General features: G+C 37.8%; 2 protein-coding genes across 4 annotated transcripts in view; both read left to right on the top strand.

Annotated features, from left to right (window-relative positions):
• malrd1 (MAM and LDL receptor class A domain containing 1) overlaps positions 1–4038 on the top strand; it is a 72605-nt gene extending 68567 nt beyond the window's left edge. Inside the window, exons 29-33 of one of the 2 annotated variants that reach the window (XM_056248435.1) lie at positions 1645–1727; positions 1823–1916; positions 2005–2065; positions 2776–2859; positions 3261–4038. In XM_056248435.1, the coding sequence (XP_056104410.1) occupies positions 1645–1727; positions 1823–1916; positions 2005–2065; positions 2776–2859; positions 3261–3335 (397 nt within the window). In that variant the 3' untranslated portion in view covers positions 3336–4038. Of the gene's footprint in view, positions 1–1644; positions 1740–1822; positions 1917–2004; positions 2066–2775; positions 2860–3260 lie in introns of both variants that reach the window. The other variant, XM_056248434.1, reaches the window with a different exon arrangement.
• A 10955-nt stretch (positions 4039–14993) lies between these two features.
• The window catches only part of plxdc2b (plexin domain containing 2b), a 94378-nt gene continuing 85640 nt past the window's right edge, over positions 14994–23731 (top strand). Inside the window, exon 1 of one of the 2 annotated variants that reach the window (XM_056248433.1) lies at positions 14994–15365. In XM_056248433.1, coding sequence (XP_056104408.1) covers positions 15263–15365 — 103 coding nt within the window. In that variant the 5' untranslated portion in view covers positions 14994–15262. The remainder of the gene's footprint in view (positions 15366–23731) is intronic. The other variant, XM_056248432.1, reaches the window with a different exon arrangement.

Here is a 23731-nt window from a genome sequence, read left to right as displayed (position 1 = left end):
TTTTGTGAAAAAAGATGAAAGAACCATGCATTAAAAGTCAGATGGCACTTAAGCTACTTTATGATTTGCTGTATGTCTGAATAAAAGAAATAAAAGTTAACTATCTATACCATATTGAATTGCATTATATTTTTCTCCATTGCATCATATTACATTGAATCGCATCGCGTTGAATCGAATCGAAATCGGATCGCACCGCATCGTAATAGTAGTGAATCGTATTGCATCGCATCGGTAGCTGCTTATGTGTATCTTTAATGTATCGTATCGTTGGCTATGCATCGAGATGCGTATCGCATCAGCCTCAGCTATGGAGATGCGTATCGCATCAGCCTCAGCTATGGAGATGCACATCCCTAATGCACACACATAAATAAATATATGCAACAGAAGTGGATCCCAAAAGATTAATAATAATGAAATACTAAATTTTTCAAAAGGAATTGTGTATTTGGTACCACTTTATATTAAGTGTCTTTAACTACAGTACTGACATTTAAATTAATAATTTGATACAATTCTCTTAGAAGTACAATGTATAAACATGCATGTACACTATGTTTAATTTAATTTAATTAATTACACTGTTGATGCTTTCCTTTACACTTTAACCCACCCTTAAACCCAACTATGCCACCAAACCTGTCCCTAACCTTACATGCATCCCACCTCAATAGCAGCTAACGTGTTTTGCAATACAACACAATAAGTACATTGTACATTGTTTTATCTTAGTAATCACTCCTTTTGTACTCATGCCTATTAACATTATATTGAAATGTATTGGTAATTGCTAGTAATACAAATTCATGAAACGTATACTGTAGGTTTGTTATGGAGGCCAAATATATTGTGATTTTTGTTGGACTACAGAAAGTGTTTGCTAAACGTCTTTGTAATTATGGTTTAAAAAGACCTAAAATCTCCTTTCAGTTTTACCTGGGGAAAAAAATCCCCACCTTCACCTGTCGGTCATGGTCAGGTAGATGACAAGACCCTGTTGGAGATCTTTCATTGAATTATTCATGCTGTTCTACTGTGCAAGCCGAATATCACATTGAAATGTGAGCGAGTTATACAAAGAGTATCAGCACCCTGGCTCCTGAGTTTAAACATGTACTTTTCAGTGGACTGACAAAGCATGCTTTCTGTAATTACTGTTCTCCTTGTGCCAAGAAACACAATCTTTCTTCGTTTGAATCAACCCCCCTAAGCCTCAAATGTTTTCTCTCTCCTTGTCTTTCTCTTTGAAATGGTGTATGTCATCGCTAATAAATTACGAGAATTACTTAAGTTGCTTGTTCACAGACACTAGTGTATCTGTGTGCATGAGGTTGTTTCAGAATAGCTTAAGGACTATTCCTTATGTGGAAAGATCTTCCCCACAGGCAAGAAAAGGAAAAGAAAACACAGGGAGAAAGTAAAAGAAAGGAGCCAAGAGCCTTTTTCTCATTTCAGGAACCAAGGGAAGGCTTGCTGATATTAAGCTCATGTGGATGTCTCCAAGAAAATGTTCATGCAATTATTTATTTATCTTTCTTTTGGAAAGTTGATGAGCCAGCATTCCCTTTTGAATCATCTCTGCCATTCAAAGTCTGTGTGTGCGTGTTTGTGCAATAATGATGTTTTTCTGTCTTTCTCTAGTTGTCCATCACAGTGGACTGGGAATCGTTGCCAAGAAAAATCATTTACTCCCACAACATCTGTGATACCGGATAGTAAACTAGGTAATTTGATGGGTGAGTATGCTTTTTCCCATGCAGATAATCAACAATATATATATATATATATAGAATAATATGTGTCATTTTGAACTCTGCAGCTGTCAGTGTTGGACTAAGTGTAACTGTGATCCTGGTAGTCATTGCAACTGGAGTCATTTTGTTCTGGTTATTTCAAAAGAGACATTCACACAAGTAAGTCCATTCACATTAAGATGAACTCTACATAGAAAGTGTCTGTATATATGTGTTGGTATTGACTGCTTTTTTCTTGACTGAAAAGAGACTCCGGTCTTATTGCTAATGAAGAGTTGGATAGCTCAACCTTTGACTTGCTGAAAAAGGTCAGTCATATACCTTAATATTTAAATCTCATGATCAAATGAGTTGATTTCTCTGACAGCTTATATTATGCAATTGTGTGTTTGTTTATTAATAGAGATCTTCATTTTCACTGCCTTGTTTTATATGTTGGATTTATCTCCTTACATTCCCTAGACACTCTTTTTCCATTTTCTTTTTTTTTCTCCACTTACTGCCTGTTTTCCACTTTGGAGCGAACAGTGTTATTCAGTAATTTGAACCACTCTGCAGGTGTGAGAGAGATTTCTGTCACACTGTTGATGGGAAATATTGACCCGTAAGCCTAAGTTTGTGTGTGTGTGTTGGTGTGAGCATGTTCATTTAACACTCAGTGCTAAACTCGCTGTATTCTGCATGCGACATGCAGTCATTTTCACTCTCCTGAGCAGTGAGGGGCAGTTTTCAGTGAAGCCTGGCATATTTTAATGGCTAACTGAGATTTCTCCACATTTTGCTCACTCAGAACACTATGTAAACATAAAACCATGGGGGTTTGAATGAAGCGTTTTAGGAAGGCGTGGCTGAGCCTTAACTTTTACAAAGAAAATCTCTTTAGGTTTGAGACTTTGAGCTTTGTAACTCTGCAGATCTTATACATGCACAAACAGCTACATAACACACTAAAGAAAAAGAAAAACAAGAAATCGCATCATATGACCCCTTTAAGTTAAATGGCTAATTCTTGTTCCAGCTGCCCTCCCTTGACATTAGACCAAGGTGGCCTGTACATCCTCAACTAAACATCAGCGTTTACCCATGGAAAGATGATCCAAAGGTATGAAACTCCAGTTGTCATAATTGACATAGTGACTGACCATTAAAAAACACTTTAACTTTTAAAAGACATACCGATGATGTACAATGCAGTTTGTGCACTATTTAATGGCTCTGCACTCAATTTTACTGGCAGCAGTTATAGTTTTGATATGCCGTGATATGAATTGGGATCGGAGGACAAGGACCTTTAATAATACGAGTAATACCTTTAATCTTCTGCTTGAGTAATACATAAAAATAAGGTACCAGAGAAGAGAAGGCAGCTGAGGAAATGTATATCATAATGTCTCATCATAATGATGGGATGCAATTGCTGGCTCTGTGTAAATGTACTATAAGTATAATCAGTGCTTTTCATTTGTACATCTGGGCCTGTCTTTGCTTGTGTGTGCTATTCAGGTCTCCAGCTCAAAGGAAAGCAAGCTCTCTTTCTCCAACCCACTCTACAAGTGCCCAAACAGTTCTGAAGCTTGAAGAAAACAGACACGCAAACACTGGCCGTCATGTCCCTATAGATTTAAAGTGCTTTCCACTTCATTTGAGCCTGCCCGACAACATGGCTGTACTTGCTTAGGGTTCAGAGGTTTGTTTTTTTACACAAACTCATGGGAGGAAAAGTGCAAACACAAACAAGTTACAATTAAGCAGAATGAGCAGTTGAACTATATCAGTCATAAAAAGTTTCTTAAAAGAATCTGACATAACTCATTCCACATGCTGTTAAGTCTCTATGAGGCGCTGAAATTACATTTCCATCTTATTTTACAAGAGCCAACACTTTATGTCAGTGCCTGCTTTAACATTTGCTGATAGATGCCTATGTAGGTTCAACAGCAACAGATACATAACCATGGCGAAGCCAAATGTTCATGTTCAGCTACAAAAAAAAAAAAAGTATTTCTGTGATTTGAAAGGCAATTTATGTTTGTTTTTTTAACATCATGTTTTTTGTTTCACTGAAAATGACAAACAATGTCTTTCAGAAAATAAAGGGAAAGCTAAGAAAATCATATCTTTATTAAAATTAAATATTTACGATGACCACAATATAACATTAATCCGGGAAGGTTTATCAAATCTAATATGGACTCAGGGTGTCATTTCAGATATTGTTTTGCTTTTAGCCTCCTCTCCTTCCAGATCTCTGTGGTTTTGAGAATATTGTATTTTCATTACTTCAAATGTGCGTTCAATCACCACTTGATCTCCTTTTTGGATTCAGGCAGACCACATTTTGATAGATGATAAAATTGAAAGCTATAATGATACCAAAATGAACAAAGACAAGTGAAATAGTTAACTGTGCTGTTGCAGTGTTTAAGTGAAAAGGACAATTCTCTGGGTACCAGAAAACTAACAAAAGCTGTAAATGTATGAACTCTGTTGAAATATGGAATTTTTCAGTGCTATAAACTGTCATATTGTGGTGTTTTTAATCCTGCAATCTTTTTCCTTTTATTTTTTTTTACCAGTACTCAAAACAAATGCTTTGATTGGAGCTTACACTTTAGAAAATGTCTAAAAGACTATAATTATGATACTGAAAATATACCATTGGACTTCTGTTGTTATTCAACATGTAGGACAATGTTGACGTCATCATAACTGCAGTTGATATAGAATCACTAGAAGACCTGTTTTAGACTTTCACTCCTTTCTGCCACCAATTTGGTTACTGTGAATAAAACAATTCCTTGTATCCTCTAAAACTACAGCTATTTATTGCATTTATCTTGTTGTTTTTTTATTCGTTTTGGTAGTGAAATATTTTGTTTTCCAAACTGGAACTTCCCTGTCCTGCTTTGTAAATTTAGACAGCTGGGATTTTTCTATTAACAGTGTGTGAGGCAGGAAATTAACTTTTCTTGAAGACAGTGAAAACGTTTTGCCAGTGTTGCTGAGGTGTAAAAACTAATAGAAAGAGACAGTATAATATTCAAGCATGGATGCACACACTCACATTTGCATAGATGTGTTTCATTATTGTTATTAAATGTGCAGTCAGCTCATCTGAATCTCAGTGGAATAAAAATATGCTGCCAGCATAATCTAGCCCATTCATCAATTCCACACTTTCAATTTAATGTCTTTCTTTATCTCTCCATCTCTTTCAGTGTTTCTGTCACGAACTGAGACACAGAGGTTGTGGATCCAAATGCAGTATTTATTGAACAGGGTAATCCAAAGACGTAATCCAAAGTACAGGCAGGGTCAAACGCAGTCCATACAAACAAACAAACAAACACAACAAGGCAGGGAACACGGGCAAAAGAGTAATCCACGGAACAGGCAAGAAATCCAAAAACCAAGAGACATGAAACTAGGGAGAATGCTCGGAATTGCAGTGTAACACTATCAAGACTTCGCAGATAATGAATGAGAAAACCAGGCTTATATGGGGTGAGCTAAACAAAATAATGAGAGACAGGTGAATGTGATAATGGATGATGAGTCCGGGCAGTGAGTTATAGGAAACAGTGTAGTTTGTGAGGGAATGACAATAGTCTGATGTGGAGTGCCCCTGGTGGCTCTCAAGGGCACTCCAGCTGGTGACGTTACAGTTTCAGAGTAGTTGCTTTTTTTCTTATTCAGAAATTGAATGAGAAGCACCAGAAAAAAAGATTGTAGTATTCTTATAATTGTTAGTAATGCCCTTTAACTAAACTGAAGACATGATTGTTAATTGTATAATGCTGAATATGGTTAATGAAGAAATCTTCATGTTTGTTTCTGGCACAATAGTAGACATACCACAGGCTTTTCTTTTTTCTTTTTTTTAAATAAATATCACGCTAATTCAGATTATTTTATATTAATTTAGAATGATGTCCCCAAAGGGAGGTTATGTCCAATTTAGCTAATGGGGACAATTTTTCACCAAACATTAGCCAAGTAAACTCAGGCAGTGTTTCTCTGAATGAAGTGATGACAAAAGAGGCAAGGCCTCTGTCAAAGTAACTAAAAACAAGCTAAAGCCTCAGTCGAGTATCTGACAGAGTAATTATTATTCTCAGTGGTGGACAGTTACAAAATCTTTTTACTTCGTTACTGTACTAAGTAGCCTAAATTTTTCAAGTATCTGTAGTTTATCGAAGTATTTTTATTTTGGGAAACTTTTACCTCACTATACATTCCAAAGCATGATGTCGGGTTTTTTTTTTACTCCACTACATTTAATAAAAACGTCGTTCCTTGTTATTTTGAACTGAAGAAATTGTCACTCGCTCTGACACACGATAACAGTGTCTGATTTGTAAACGAGCTCATTCTTTTCAATCAACCGGTTTGTTCACCCCTTTTTTTACAGTCTATGGTTCACCCCTGTGAGAAAACCCTAACCACCCCCCCTGAGTGATTCGTATTATACAGCGATCAGCAAGGTGTGGACATGCAAAATCGGCAGCTGAGTTACAAATCAGGCCGGCTGGTCTGTTATTCAACTAGTAGCCTACATCACGGAGACGTCTATTTGATGTGTGTTTACATCTGGAAGCCGTATTTTTTAGTGTCCAAAAAGTATAATCTGTGATTCCGAATGACAGAATCCACACCGGCGCGGTGACTGACAGCCGCACACTCTCCTCAAAACATTGGATTCATCCGCGCTGTGCCATGCCGAGGATTCCGCGAATAACTGCAATTGCAGATTTAGAACAGAGATGGCGACAAAGAGGAAAAACTACGGACTGCAGCTTTAAGTAGGCTACATTAAAAATCAAGTACTTTTGTACTCAAGTTAAATCGAAAAGGAGTAGGCTACTTAATACTTTTACCGGAGTAATGATTTTATTAGGGTAGGCTATCTGTAAGAAATTTATGTGAAAATGGTCAAACAATGCTACTATATTGCTGATTCATATCTAGTGCATGCTGGCAATAGGGCAAATGGGAAGTATTTAGGTAGGGAATGCCTGTAAATGTAAAACTGCTTAATGTTGGATTCAATAACCTTTACATGTGGTATTCATATAATATTCAAACACAATAATTATATCCTTGACAAAAAAATTCACACAACTCAAACTAATAAAATAATTGTTACGGTAAATATTATGTATTATTTTTTTATTAAATCTACAGAAGCTCAGAAATATTTACACACTTCCCAATCTGTTGTTTCTCTCTCACTTTCTTTTGATATCATCGTTTTTTATTTTCACGCAAACAATTTAATCAACACATGCAGTGGCTTCCTATTGTTCTTATTAATACAGAATGCATAAACATTAACACTTTTACACTTGCACATAGGCCTACTTTGTTTACAGTTGCTTGTGCTCAAAGAACATGATTAGTTAAATACATTACCTTGCAAACCCCCATCTAAGAAATACTGCCATAAATATGAGCAGTAAGGTCCTCAGATACGAGGCCAAGATTTTCAGTCAGTATTTCTACGTGTTTTGGCTCTTGATGCGACACTTTAAGGGTGTTTAAATTGGAATGCTAATGTGGCAGCTTTAGCATGCTTCATCCTTAAATGTTTTTGCTAGGCTGCTTGTCCTGATCTGAAGGAGCACAGGGAGGTGGTTAGTGCTCAACCGCAGCTCACTGCCTCTCTGTCCTCTAGACGGACTCTGGTTGGCAGACAGTGTGGAAAAACCTGCCAGTGCCATTCATAGACAATAAATACATAGACGCCCTATTGGCTACTTTGGAACGTTGCTGCGATACGTCAACGGGTCCGCCATTTTGCGGAGGGCAAGACTGCACTGTAATCAAATGCAAGTAAACGGGTGAGCTGCGTTTTTTCTGGATAAAAACAAAAACTGTTTTTACATTTATCAAACGATTTCAGTGGTTTGTGGTGTACAAAAAGTTCCATCTCTAGTTATTTCAAATCTCGATAGTTAGACTTGTAAAATATTTTTTTTCATAAAGAATGGTCAAAGCTCAGGCTCATGGATCTGGCTTTTTTTATTCTTGGATAAGAATGGTGAAGACCCCCATACTGAGATATAATTTAAGTTTTCTTATTGTGGAAAAAGCATTTTCTGTGATTGACCAGATTTTAGCAATAACAAAGATAACTGATGGATCCTTTATGATAATACTTATGCTATGGTACAACTACAGTGCAATGCAAATAGTAAATATAACATAAAGTGGGAAGTAATAGTAAATAGTTTAGTCAATAAAATAAACAAATAGTATACAGCAAATAAAATAGTAATGAATAGTATAATTATATAATATCATAAGTACAATAATACAATCATAAAAATATTGATAATATAGTTTATTAATAATACTATAATTATAGCAATAGAATAATAAATCTCAATTACAGAATATACACAATAAAAAATAAGTTAAATAGTGACTTATATTTAATATTTAACTCTTTTTGTTAAAGGTGCTCTATGTAACTTTTCTACTAAAATGAATCCTTTTTTTATTGCCTGTGTGTGAAGGGGTTGTAATCACACATTAAAATGATCCACTTGTCGAGTGTTGCTATTACCTCTGAAGGCCAGTATTCCTATTTCTATGTAAAGTCTCCGGGTCGGATTTACCGCGAAATCCAACGGATGTGACGTGCATGCGCGCTCCCGAGCCTCTCTCCTTATATACAGTCTATTGTAGACGGTCAGGAAGTTACGTCCGGTTAAAGGCGCGCATTTTTCGGCTTATATCTCAGTCAATCTTTGATCAATATTCCCAAGACTCTAATCGTTCGTAGTGCTGGACGGGGGCTTTCGAACGAGCCCACCCCCGAGGTCCAACTCGCCCGCTCCCCGAGTTATAGCCGTTCGAAATCGGGGGTCCCAGCGAACGGCGATCCGGTAGGGGGCATCCCCGAGGCCCGCCACTCTAGCGTTCGGGCAAGGGTTCCCCTGGGACCTCCTCCCCCGAATTTGAGCTCTCTGGGTCTTTGCGTTCCAGAGATACGAGCGATTTTCTTCTGAGATCGTGACGTCACCGGCGTCCGCAATTTTGCAGCACGCCCGATGGTTTTCTGCTAATATCTCCACGAAAACACCACCAAAAACTATGGACCTTATATGGTTCTTTTCAGCTCGACTAGATGGTCCCAACGAGCTTGGTGCTCGCCGAATCCGTCTAGTATTCGCCGAGATATTTGCGTAATAGACGGTATTGTCTATGAGTTCGAGCACGAGCGCTCTTGTAAAATTTGGTTGCAATCTAAAACATCACCACTAGAGGCCGCTAAAAGTTACATAGAGCACCTTTAAATTTCAGTTTTATTGATCAGTAATAGCCATTATAACAGAAGTAGCTTCAGTCAAACATACAGCAGGATACAACGTTCAAATAGCCTAAATATAAAGTTATGAAACTTCACTTTGCCCTCAGCCAAAACGATTTACCAGGGAACCATTTATAGATTGAGACCAAAGATCGCCCGTTAGATATACACAAGACGAATTATATCTCATGTTTAACCACTAGACTAGAGACATCCGAGCCAGCGGCAAACTTCAGAAGCACTGGCCGAGGTACGGCTGTTCCATATGGAAGCATATGGGTAGCAATATTCAATTTGAAATGTAATATGCAAAATGATTGACAATCCAATATGTAAAATGGCATTGCATTCTGTATTTAAATTTACATTTTACATTACCATTCTAGCAATGTTTGATAAAAATGAAATTACATAATTTACATTTGCCATTTCATACACTAGTTTTAATATGCATTATTGAAACGCTTTATAAGTTGCGAAATGAAAATGCATTACAGAAACGATTAGATATGTGTAGCATGTTCAAGCATAAACTGTGGCAAAATGATCATTCAAATCATGTTATTTTTCTTAATTGCATTTACACTCACAGTCAAAACACTTGCGATTGCATTTTCATGAAATGTCCCGCAATGAATGTAGCAAAATTCAATGTGCACATTGAAAATGCATTCCGAGCCGATCACGCCCCCTCCTGCCCTGTCAATCACTGCATCAAGGCGGGGCTTAAGTTGTGTTGTTTCTCTCTATGGAACTGGTCGGGGGTATTACGCAGAGGGTCAAGAAGGTTCAAGTGAGGCAACATGGACAAGTCAGTTCCACAGCTTCTCCGAGAAGCTGCACAAGCAATAGAGCGACAAAGTGCAAATGCTGCCCCTTCAGAAAGGCCATCGTCCAGCTTAAGCATGACGCCTCCGGATCGAAGTGGTGGGACACGGGGTAAGTTGGCAGAAAGAGAAGAGACAAGGGGGTCGGTCGACGGTCGACAAACGGTTAGACCTAGGGTTGCCATCTTTCACTCGGGGTCTCTGGACTGTGGAGTGTATTTGACGATCACACTCTTACGTGACCATAGAGCGTATGTACGAAAAGTTGGCCAAAAAAAAAAAAACGGGGTGACACCCGGCTTTACCTGCGGCTGCGGTCACACTACCGACCCCTTGTCTCTTCTCTTTCTGCCAACTTACCCCGTGTCCCACCACTTCGATTCGGAGGCGTCATGCTTAAGCTGGATGATGGTCTTTCTGAAAGGGCAGTATTTGCACTTTGTCACTCTATTGCTTGTGCAGCTTCTCGGAGTGCCATAGAGAGAAACAACACAACTTAAGCCCCGCCTTGATGCAGTGATTGACAGGGCAGGAGGGGGCGTGATCGGCTCGGAATGCATTTTCAATGTGCACATTGAATTTTGCTACATTCATTGCGGGACCATTCATGAAAATGCAATCGCAAGTGTCTTGACTGAGTGTAAATGCAATTAAGAAAAATAACATTATGATTTGAATGATCACTTTACCACAGTTTTTGCTTGAACATGCTACACATATCTAATCATTTCTGTAATGCATTTTCATTTTAATTTTGCAACTTATAAAGCGTTTCAATATGCATATTAAAACTAGTGTATGAAATGGCAAATGTAAATTATGTAATTTCATTTTCATTTTGCACCAAACGTTGCTAGAATGGTAACGTAAAATGTAAATTTAAATACAGAATGCAATGCCATTTTACATATTGCATTGTCATTTTGCATATTACATTTCAAATTGAATATTGCTACCCATATGCTTCCATAATTCCAGGCGGGGTAGACGAGCGCTGAGCGCCCGGTGATCGCATTTTACAACTCTGAAATTTTTTAAATAGGCGCTATCTTTATAAACAAACCACATATTTGAGCTTTAAACAACTACATTGTCGACTGAAAAACTATTAAAACTACATTCCGTGACACAATAACAGTAGTATTTTTAAATTTATCCTCTGAACGTTTTACTAATTAAATCATGACCAAATACAACCAAAAACAAACGTTCAGTCTTGCTTGTGAAAGGTAATTCCTCGAAAGCTGTTTTCAATTGTGTGGCGATTTGTACAGCCCCAAGCAGCGCACAAAACAGGCATTTTTCTCAATTCCCGGTATGAGAGGTATGGGAAAGTTGCCATCCCCAATATGGCGGAGCCGTTGACGTAGGCCTACGCTCCAGCGGCCAATAGGCTTTATGCACAGCTTTACTACTTCCTGAACTTCAGCCAGCCCTTTGTTTCCTGTCTGTCATTATTGGACAAACTGATTAATCCAGGTGTGCCTGATTATTGCTGCTGAGGCCAGGCACACCTGTATTAATCAGTTTGTCCAATAATGACAGACAGGAAACAAAGGGGTGGCTGAAGTTCAGGAAGTAGTAAAGCTGTGCATAAAGCCAATAGGGCGTCTATGTATTTATTATGTCTATGGTGCCATTCCCAAACATTAATGATCTCTTCATTAATGTTGATGTTTATTTTGTTCTATTCCTTAACCCAGTGGTTCTCAAACTTTTTCAAGTGCTGTACCCCCTGAGGCTTTTAACATCCTTCTGCAGTCACACCTTTTTCATTAAGGGACAATATTTGCCCCCTTAAATCGATGTTTCCAGTGCATTTTTTACCTTTGTAAAATAAATAATGCTTTAAATAAAAAATATTTAAAAACGAAGTGATGCTTTTAAATATTAAATTAAATCCGCCAGTAGGTGGCGGCAAGTCACGGTCTTTATGAGGGAGTCATCGAGTCATTCATTCAGTAACGAAGCAAGTGGCTGTTATTATGAATGAATCATTGACTCTCACGATTTGTTCACAAACACTGCTGTGTGCTGCAGTTCTGCTGTGGCTTTCGTTGGAGCTATAGTTTTGTTGCAAAAAATACTGACAATACTGTGTTTAAAATGAACATCACTTAATATTAATACGCTACCTATCGTTTGTTGAACTGTTGTATAAAATCAATGTCACATTTGAAATCGTGTGGATATTCGTATTAATGTGATCAACATTAAACACAGGAACTCACACGGTATGTTTTTGTATCGAAGAGTTTGAATCTTAAATCGATCTCTATGCACAGAGATCTGTACAGACACGTGTCTGTGTCTATATTTGTTCTTCGTGCTAGTAAGTGCTAAATCCCCACTTTTACAAAGGTAGGCTACATTGTCGAGAACTATGGAGGGATTATTGGGTCAGATGGAAAACTAAAAGTCTAAAACTAAAAGTCTTAAACGAAAACCAAAAGTCTAAGTTTGAAACTAAAAGTCTAAGTCGAAAACTAAAAGTCTAAGTCAAAAATGAATTTGGTATTTAGGATTGGGCATTTGGTATTTAGGATAGAGCATTTCGTATTTAGGATTGAGCATTTGGTATTTAGGATTGGGCATTTTGTATTTAGGATAGGGCATTTCGTATTTAGGATTGGGCATTTGGTCATTTAGCCATTTAGGATTTAGGATTGGGCATTTAGGGATTTAGGATTGGGCATTTAATCATTTAGCCATTTAGGATTGGGCATTTGAGGATTGAGGATTGAGGAGTGTATGCAAATAAGGAGGCGTGGTCCAAATACTGGAGGCTGGGTTTTAAATGGCTGGTGCAGATGCACCTTATGGACAGCAGAGGGAGCTCCAGTGCTAAGGAGCACACTGTAATGAAACCAAACAGAGCGAGTGAGCAGGTCTGGAGCGAGGACTGTACTTTATAATGTGATAACTTCAACTTAATGACAGCGTTGTATAGGGGTACTGGAACGGTACATGTATTCCTATTGAACCGAAACGGTAGCCTACGGGCGTCACGGTTCGGTGCACGAATTTACACGGAGAATACACGGTATAAAAATAAATAAAACTGTAAATAGCGATACATTTCGCTCTATTCGCGTTTGGTGTGAACGCAGCATAATAAACAGTCTGCGATATCAAGATTGGAGAGAGAGAGAGAGAGAGAGAGAGAGAGAGAGAGAGAGAGAGAGAGAGAGAGAGAGAGAGAGAGAGATTTTGGTTAGGTGACAGTTGTAGGTTACAGTTTGACAAGACTTTAGCGTGTGACAAAAGCACAATGTTGTATTTTATTGCGAGTGTACACAAATATACACACTTTGCAGTTTGAACTTTGCAGCACACTCAACATTGCAACCTTGACGTCGCAGCCTGTTTATTATGCTGCGTTCACACCAAACGCGAATAGAGCGAAATGGATCGCTATTTAGAGTTTTGTTTATTTTTATACCGTGTATTCTCCGTGTAAATTCGTGCACCGAACCGTGACGCCCGTAGGCTACCGTTTCGGTTCAATAGGAATACATGTACCGTTCCAGTACCCCTATACAACGCTGTCATTAAGTTGAAGTTATCACATTATAAAGTACAGTCCTCGCTCCAGAGCTGCTCACTCGCTCTGTTTGGTTTCATTACAGTGTGCTCCTTAGCACTGGAGCTCCCTCTGCTGTCCATAAGGTGCATCTGCACAAGCCATATAAAACCCAGCCTCCAGTATTTGGGCCACGCCTCCTTATTTGCATACACTCCTCAATCCTCAATCCTCAAATGCCCAATCCTAAATGATTAAATGCCCAATCCTAAATGCCCAATCCTAAATCCTAAATGGCTAAATGACCAAATGCCCAATCCTAAATACGAAATGCCCTATCCTAAATACCAAATGCCAAATCCTAAATACCAAATGCCCAATCCTAAATACCAAATTCATTTTTGACTTAGACTTTTAGTTTTCGACTTAGACTTTTAGTTTCAAACTTAGACTTTTGGTTTTCGTTTAAGACTTTTAGTTTTAGACTTTTAGTTTTCAATCTGACCCAATAATCCCTCCATAGAGAACGGCAGTATAGCTAGCGCGATTTGCCATGGCAGCATAATCTGTGATGGCGCCCTCTATTGGCCAGCCTCCCCTGTTCACCCCCTCCATTGACTGTCGGTGAACGTGATTTCACCAAGTACCACATGTTCCTGGATCAACATCGTTGTTGAGCCTGGATCAACTTTCCAATCAACCAATCAGATTTGAGGGACAAGTTTACAGTTTATGTCAAGTTTAGGCTTAGAACCAGGGTTAAGTACTTAAACATCAGTGTCATTCACCTTTCATTACCCTCTGATTTTAGGGAAAAGTTATGGGTAGGGTTAGGTTCCATAATTCTCATGCATATAACTTAAGTTAGTAATTATGTAAATCACTTCTTGACACTTGGGTTAAAGATACTACAAAACTGATATTTGTATACATTTTACAGTGTTTTATGTATTATTTTACATACATTAATAGGCCTATTAGTTTATATAATTGTGGGCTTTCTCTTTTCAAGTCTCAGTTATTTATAGAAAAGACAAGTTAAGTCTTTATTTACATGCACTGTAAATTTGTTCTGGTTTGATTATTACTGAATTTCAAAATGAATCATGTCTAACGATGTTGACAAAAAGTAGGGTCATCTGTGAAACCATTTTTTTAAATTAACTTTTTGTTACGGTAGCCTATATTATAATGTTTATATTTTATTTAATATATATTTATATTTTATTTTATTAAATAAAGTTAAATAAAAATATATATATTTTAAAGCTAATGAAATTGTGTATTTGTGTTAAAATAGAAGTGATCATCTCTTCCTTATTTTAAAGTGGAACTGTTGCTATTAAAAATAAAATAAAAAACACTAAAGGCAGATCAATTTGTGTGACATGTTTTGTTGTCTCATGTCTTAAGAATCAGTGAACCGTCTAATTCCAAATCCACTTCATGTCTGTGAAGCCCCCATCAGAGTCGGAACACTCTTGGTGGCACATGTGTGACGCCATCTACACCTCCTGGTTTCGTGGTGAATGCAGTGATAAGAGGCGAGCTAGACTGGTATTTTTTTCTAGATTATCTTGAACTCTGCTTGCTAGGATTCGTTTGGGTCTGAACTGGAGTCTCAAGGAAACGCGTTATCGGAAGCGCGTCGCGGGCCCTCGCATCACAGGAGCGGCGAGGCATAGCTTCAGCAGCGCGCGCGACACACACACACACAGTGCTGGAGCGCGGAATGCTCAGGGACTGACCACCACACGCTGTTTGTCATTATTTTACATTTTCTTTGGCGGCGACAGAGCAAAAAAAAAACTGAGGACACCAGCCTCAGTGGATATCTGATATGGCGGGTTCAAGCACGCTCGATGTGTTTGTGGGAATTGCTCTAGTTTTACACACTTTGGGAAGTGTTTTCCAGATCACCCGAGGAGAATTAACGTCGGAAGGTGAGTGTTCGTGGACTCGAGTAGCCAATAATTTTTTATTTATGACAGGAGTTTATGGCGATAGGAATGTGGAATCAGGTAACCCCTATTCACGCCATGACCTAAAACGATAAGTTGCATACCGGATATGTCTATTTTTCTCATGTAGGCTTTAGCCTAACTTTGTTATATAGGACTTTTAAACAATGGCATTATGAGAAAACAGAATGCATTTTCATCAAAATGAAAATTATAGGCTACTTGTGCATTTTATATAGGCTAAAAGCGTATAATGAGCTGTGCATATTCTTTTCTTTTCACACTCATTGGCACTTTTAGTTTTTCTAAATATTTGGCGGGTGCTATTGATTCTTTTTATGTAGCCTATAATAATCGCGATGCGTTACAATAAATAAGCTAATATTGGGGTTTAGCATGTGCTTTTTCTGTGCTGTTGTGATGTGCTGTTTTTATGCTAGAGGCGATGTTTATCAGCAGCTGTTTTCAAGTGGTATGTGAATTCGCTTCTTGCTGAAAGAAAATGAGTGGGAAAATCTTTCAGTTTCTGTTAAGTGGAGCGGGATTGTTTTCGTTGACATATAGGCTATAACCTGTTCATCACTAGAAAAGCTATAGGGTTTTCGCCTTCTACTGTGTCGTTTCACACTGCGCAAGCTAGGTTATTTAAAACATGAAACACGTGAGGATTCGACAGACTGTAGTAGCCGAAACTATTATTCTTGTACACATTTAAGAGGAAAGTAGATTGCAGTAATTACTCTTCCTCAAGTCATAAATTCCTAGGTGTTTCCATGTTCCGACTTATCCGACTTGAGCTCCTGCCTTTGTCTGTGTCTCAGATACGCATTCTCGAATAGAGATTATATCTAACCAATATTGAACAGGTAAAAAGAGATGCTGTACTGAATATCGGCACGATTTGTAGAACAACAGCAAAATCAGCTGGTGTGATAGCCCTTTTATAAAACAGTTCCACTTAATAAAAAGGTAATGCGGGTAAATTTACTTTACAGGTCGTATATTTTTCTCTATGCGAATTTGCTACGAACGAAACCAAAACATTTGACGTGTCTGCGAGTATTAGTGGAGCTGCAGCAAATTCCTCTTCACTTTTAAAGGATTGTTATCACTCTGCTCCGGCTCCACTCCAGGTTTTTCATTTCCGCTAAGAGAAACAGTAATAATGCAGACGCTTGAACCTTGTTTTTGCTGTGGATGGTAGGCTAATTAATAATTTTGCTAATTTACTTACATTTTTTTTTTTCAGTGCTGCATTTCTGTAATATCAAGGTGCTTTCTATGAATTTTTAGACAACAAATGTTAAAGTCACCACAAAATCAAGATTGACAATCCATAAATCCACTCCTCCAAAAATCTATCATTCACACATGATCGCTGTAAATAGAAATCGACAACAATCCAGTCCTGCCCTAAATTTCTTCTTGTTTTAGAATCCATTCCTCCTGGATACCTCACAGATGGTCTCAATTTCTTTTTCATGCCGACTTTAATCACTCGCATTGCATGGATTGCTTTTTCACAACGTTTTTGTTAAATACTACCCTTAAATAAGTGCAATTAATATAAAAATAAATGTCACTTTTTTGTAATATAAAAATAAAAATATTCTTGAATGCATCTGACAAAACAGTGAATGCTCAAATTGGAAGTGGGATTTCCAAGTGCACTAGAAGGCAGCATGATGTACATCAGCACTCATGCCTCTTGGCCAATCAAATTGGAACTAACTGCTGTGTAAATGGTGTTACACCATAGGAGAAGTGGTTTAATGTTCTTGTTTTTAATAAAGTATTCAAAATTCAGAAACAGAACTCTGTGACCTAGTTTGTAGCCTACTTTACAGGCCCAGGATGGGAACTACATGTGAGTTTTGGACAAAAAAACAAAACCATTACAGTCTAATGTTTCTCACATGTGTACCTTGAGTGTTGTGGTTGTGTATGTGTGTGTGTTTTGTATAATAGCGATCTTTCATTTCTATTGATGGAGAAAAATAACAAAGTAGGCCAAGGGTACAACATTACATAATCTTATATGTGAATCAGCCTTGTGTAGCTTGTGATAACCATTACCTTCATGCCCCATATACAGATACAGATACAGATCCTGAGGCTGAGTGAATGGTAAACGTGTTCAGACACTTATAAATGCCAAAACACACAGTCAAGTTCAAGTTGGTTGATAAAAACAGTCAACCCTCACAAAGACTTTCAGTTTTTTCCCTAATACTTGAAAGCTATTATAGACAGTGGTGGCTCGTCAGGGGAGGGAAGGGAGGGCTAGCCTACCCAAAATTGTGAAGTACGATTTAATGTTTCATCAAGCTTAAATTACGTGATATTAGTTTGAACTGTTACCCCTGTAACTATGGAGAGCAGATATATTGAATATTTGATCGCAAACAAATTTACTAAACTACCATTCAAACAGCAGCTAAAAATTAAAAATGAAGGAAGACCCCATGCCAACTTGGATATAGGCTACAGCAATCAGCTTCACTAAACAGCCAAACGTGCTCTTTTAACACGGACATTTAAAAGGACAGAAGAATGGATTTTGCTTCAAGTGATAGGCTAGGTGAGTGAACTTATATTTATATTGTCATAATGTCTGTCGTATAAATATTCCTTTTTTTTTTTTAAAAAAGAGCCATATTTAAAAATCAGACCGCTAAAGTTTTGTGTGCCGCCTCTATTTTAAAACCGACCAGCCGCCACTGATTATAGATAAATTGAGCATCATATCTTCCTCCAGAACACAAATTTGGGTTAAGATACAGTTGTTTTAAGGGGTCAAGGGATTGTTACTGGCTCTCTTGGCAAAAAGTGAAGAAAGTCCTTTACTAAACAAGCATGGTTTTGAATTATAGTTATTCATATTTATTAAAAGTATTATATCGCCCATCTGCTTTAGATGGTTTAGGATAAACCGCTCTGATACTGCACAGAGGGACTCTCTGAGAAAAGAAGAGATGGTGAGAATGCAGGGCCCCCACAAGTCTTAAGTAGTTCATCCAAAGGGTTGCATTTAGGTTTGTATTCCGCCTGTCTCTGTCACCCCCTCCCTTTGGCTCCTTTCCTTTTCTCTCTCTCTGCCCTCAATTTCTTCTTAGGGGTTATACTTTTTACCATAGCCTTTTTTTTCTCATTAGTGAGCATGACAGTCATGAAAAAAGCCTTTATTTAGGCTAACGATCATTTTGAACCATATTAAATGTCTCCTTGCAATATTTGAATCTGTGCTGAGATCTCATTTAAAAATCAAGTTCAAGTCTGAAGTCTGAGTGTCTGTTTCTTGAAGGAAATCTGTTAGCTTCTTGAATTGCAATGCACTACTGGAGATTTTTTTTTACCGGTTGCAAAGGTCAAATTCTCACTGTGAAGTCTCATAGGGAGTGATATAGTTATGATATCTTATCATAACATTGAATCCAGAGCTGTCCGTGGGCTGTAGACCACCTCAGAGCTTGGGCCATGCCTTTGGACCTGGATTATCAATCTTTTATACCATGGCAGCAATATAAAGCTACATCTTGGCAGCCCAGACCCATCACATTGAGCATCTTATGTCTGCGTGTACCCTGTAATGGTTTTTCTCTTACTTGTACCTTCACCGGCAGGTAGCGTCATGTGCTTGAGTTTTAGTGATATGCATCTCTTGTACACATAAAGTGTGTCTCTCGACTCGTGGCCCAGATAAAGCATTATTTATAGAGTGCGCTGGCCATCTGCAGTGCTGTGTCAGAAAAGACTTTATTAATAGGAGTGAAGAGCTGGGTGTGTTTCTCTTGCTACCAATACAACTAAATTAATAGTTTGTTGCTAAATTTGGTGGAGCGAAGTGAGAGGTCACAAGGTGGAAATTCATGTTCACACACAAACTTGAATAGTTTAATTAGCAATGACAGTTTTTAAGAGTTTTATTACATTTGGTCACAAACCGCCTGAGAGAATCACATTTAGTGATTGTTGCAGTTTTCAGATCTCTTTTTCTGCCCACTTCTCAATAGAAAGTTAACATGCCAGCATGTCTGATTCTCACAAGTAAAGAATATGGCAAATCTTTGTAAAGGTGTTCGAGCGACTATAGTAAATATCAGGTTCAGCTAGTATCACACTCTCTGCTGTGATCCCATTGCGTCGCTTCATAGGCTAAAGTGTTGCCAGTAGTTCATGTCATTTTTAACTAGGCTCTATTTCCAGAAGTCCATTTATTTTGGTGTCCATTGAGTCTATATTGGATTGTTTACTGGCTATGAAAATTTTCATTTTAACCAGACATTAAACTTTTTCCTAGAAAGGTCATGTTATTAATTTATACTTGCCAGCCTGGAAGAATAAAGTAAGAATTTTAGAATTTATAAAATGTCAAGTGTTTACTTTAAGAGTTGTCCTTTAGTAACAGATAGTTGTGGTTGCTCCATCTGGATGTCATTAGAATTGGACATCCTTCCTGCATATTTTCCATCCCTCTCTCCTTTTCTGTAAATCTTTCGCCTAACAAGACTTCATTCTCACAAACCTGAGCCTGTTTGGACGGAGCCGGTGGGTGTGACTGATACGTGCGTGTATGAGACAGTGAGATGATGGAAGACAGCGTGAGCTCATCGGGTATTTTTCATTTTCCTTAACTTGGCTAAGTTGAATATGAAACCCTCTCTGTCTCACACACATACACACACACACACTAAGACAGAATTAGGCCTCCTGGCATCAAGTTAACTGACCATAGCACTGATGCACAGCCTGTTTCTAATACACAGCCTGGTTCTAAGTTCATCATCCATCATAATGCCAAAAGCAACAGTCTCCCACACACACAAACTCATACACACAAAAACGAGCCCTGCAGAGGCAGCTAGTGGAACTTCCATTGACCTTCACGTCTCTCAGGAGTGACTGCTGTAGGGGGAGAAGGCCGTTTGAAGGAAGATTCTTTGAGCAAAGAAAGAGAGTCCAAAAAACTGAAAGCAGCACTAAATAGTCAGATAATGTGAAATAATATAGGCTATGAGAATGTGAAATTAATGAGAGAAAACAGAAAAATGAATACATGTTGGGGAAGACAGTCGTTTGGAATGAATGAGTTTGTTTGAATGCTAGGCTCTGCAGTTTTCCTTCCCTTCTTTCAGCATGGCGGATAAGTGAATGGATAGCTTGAGTCAGGCTTTATTCATCCTTGAATGAGTTCCCAAGAAAGGGTGAAAAGAGCTATGAAGAAAAGGATAGAGGGGGTCCTTCTGGGTAGGTATGCTTGCAGCGCCTGACGGTTGTTCCCAGACGCACCACCATGTGTACATTAACAAAAACTAATATTACACTTTATGAATGAACAATCACGCTCCAAGTGGTATGAAGTTGTTGTTACATTTGCCACAAAAGAAGAGGAATTTAAAAGTATGCCTCAACTTTAACCAGACTAAATCCCATTTAAAAGTGCACCGCTTGACCTCAATGAATACAGCTGTGAAAGAGAGAGTTTCTTGGTGAAAGTCACAGAGGTTTCCAGTAGTTGTCTATTGTGCTCTAAGGGTCTTATGTGTTTCACATGCTCACAATGCTTTTCAGGCCTCCAGCGGTGCTTTTGTTTTCAATTCCTCCCTGGCTCTCTTTCCATCCTTCTCTGCCTTTCTCTGTCTTTCTCTCCAGGGCTGCAATAATGGTACTCGGTATGAGGTCCTTTTCTTCATAGCTTAGCTAATTACCTTTCAACAAAAGTTAATTACACCGCTCTGAAGTGTTTGTTATTCTTTCACAGACATATTCAATGCACTATTCTCAAACATAGCTTGCTAACAGCAGATTATGTGTGCTATTAACCTCAGTTGTTCATTGACATGTTAAAAGTGTAGTCCAAATGCTGATCTCCTTGAAAAAAACAGAGGCTAGTTAGCTGCTACAATCTGCTCTCAGGACATCTAAAAAGATTTCTTGCACCTGTACATGTGCACTGACCCGAATGTAAGTAGTGAATGCAGAGCATCTAGTGACTTTAGAACAGAGCCTCTAGTGTGAATGAGATGGAATGGGTGATGAGGCAGAGAGAATAGCAAAAAGTTGTAAATGTGTCCCGGTGTGTGTGTGTGTGTGCAGTCACTGTGGGGGGTTAGCAGAGGTTGGCTCAAGGGTAATGAAAGTTTCAGTTCACTCGAGCAAACTCACAAGCACTTGAGTGTTCAGCAAAGGACAATTAACCAGCACAATGCGTTTTCTCACAAGGACTTTTATTCTTTCTCTATTTTTTTTTTCTTTTGGAAGGATGTTGTTTTTGCTGGTAATATGTCTAGTTTTGCTGCTCACATTTATCATGCAGCGCTAAATCTCTTTTTAGTAGTTAAGTCAGTTCTAATAAAAGATCTTTCATTTCTTGTTATGGACATATGCCCTCAATTTCTGTTTGATCAGTATCTTTTTTGATTTTTGTAACAACAAGAATCCTGCTTTTTCTGGAAGCTTTCTAAAGCGATCAGGGTGATCCAGAGAGGGTGAAAGTGGGGCCACAGAAGAGTTTAGAGAAAATTGTGTAAAAATTTGTTTAAATTGATCAAGACACAGTAAAGACTTTTACATGGTTGCAGAAAATTTTGTTTCAAATAAATGCTGTACTTTTGAACTTTGTATTCATCAAAGAAAACACAGCAAAACAGCATATTTGGGGGTACTTGACATCAAAAAGTTTAAAAAGCTAGCTCTGATCCAGAATGATGGAAAATATTTAGGAATAATTCTACATGAGTAATGACAGAAATGGCCAGAGTTAATCTGAATGTAGATTATGGATTTATAAAGATATATTTTTATACATGTTACTATCTGTATCCCTTTTTACAGCTAAATATGGTTGTCAGTTCTCTTCTGAGTTTTTTATTTAGCAGTGTTAGTTTCACATTTTGATACCCTCACCAGCTCTCAAACACATACATTACAGTCCAGAGAGACTGTGGTTTTTAAAAGCAGCACTTTAACAAGTATAAACAAAACACCACACCCTTGTACCAAACATTAATATTTCTCATTGCTAATGTTTCATCACAAATAGCTAACACCAAATATCCCATGGCATTTTCAAAACATTGCTCTGTTTGTTTGAGCATCCCCACCCCACCAGTCCAATGCAGCAACATTGACTCATCCAATCTGTTTGGCCGACCAATTGTGCAAAACCTGTGTCGTTGTTTTTGCATTTTTTATTTATTGCTAGTAGGGCAGAATCACCTTAAGGGTATTAAATCTTTTTTCTCAAAACTTTTGTAAATTTTGCATTAACAATGAAGTCCCCATTTTCAAATCTCTCTGCCTTCTGCCTTTTGTTCCTGAAATGTTTAAAGATGTTGTTATTTTTTGAAATATTATGTTCAGTCGCCCAGTAGCACACATAAACACCCGACTCATGTTCATGGTGGTGTTTTCAGCTGCATGCAAGCCTTAACAGGACTGTGTGGGTTCTGACTAACTCGGACTTGAACAATAAAGCTTTGTGTTTCTGCAACTGGAACCGTGCGTGTGTGTTTTAGGGAGTGTATTTATGAGTGGTGGGTGGGTGTTTGTTGGATGAGGGAAATTCACTTCAGCAGCAACAGACAAAAACACTTAGATCTGCAGAACTTTACATTATACTGCTTGTGTGTGTTTCTAAAGGGAACCTCCCCGAGCCTCATCACCTGTGAAAACACCAATGCATTAATGCTTTTTGAAAAGTAATAAAGAATTGTGCAGAATACAGTTTGTTGCATGCAGTATTTTATAATGAGTGACCCATACATTGGAACTAGTGTTTTACACATCAATTAATTAGATTTAAACTACTGTATAAAAGCAGCAAATTAATTGACCACCTTATGTTCTGAAGATAGTTATCATTAGAGCATTTGCAACATATGCTTATTTTGATTAATATAAGTAAATATATATATATATATTAAGAAATTTAAATGTAAATTTACACTACCTCTCAAAAGTTTGGGGTCAGTGAGAATTTTATTTTTATTTTTTGGAGGAAAGAAATCAATACTTAATTTGATCGAAAGTGACAGTAAAGACATTTATAATGTTACAAAAGATTCTATTTCAAACAAATGCTGTTCTTTTGAACTTCCTATTCATCAAAGAATCCTAAAAAAAAACAAAAAAAAACTGTACAACTGACAGACCAACAACTGTTTCAACATTGATAATAATAATAAATGTTTCTTGAGCATCAAATCCTCATATTATACTGATTTGTGAAGGATCATTTGACACTGAAGACACTGACACTGGTGATGCTGAAAATTCAGCTTTGATCACAGGAATAAATTACACTTTACTATATATTCACACAGAAAACAGCTGATTTACACTGGAAT

The sequence above is a fragment of the Rhinichthys klamathensis genome, unplaced genomic scaffold (genome assembly GCF_029890125.1).
Source record: "Rhinichthys klamathensis goyatoka isolate OS25496 unplaced genomic scaffold, OSU_Roscu_1.1 h1tg000055l_1, whole genome shotgun sequence".
Classification (NCBI taxonomy): domain Eukaryota; kingdom Metazoa; phylum Chordata; class Actinopteri; order Cypriniformes; family Leuciscidae; genus Rhinichthys; species Rhinichthys klamathensis.
Note: the sequence above shows the minus strand (reverse complement) of the source record. Positions and strands in the feature narration are given on the sequence as shown.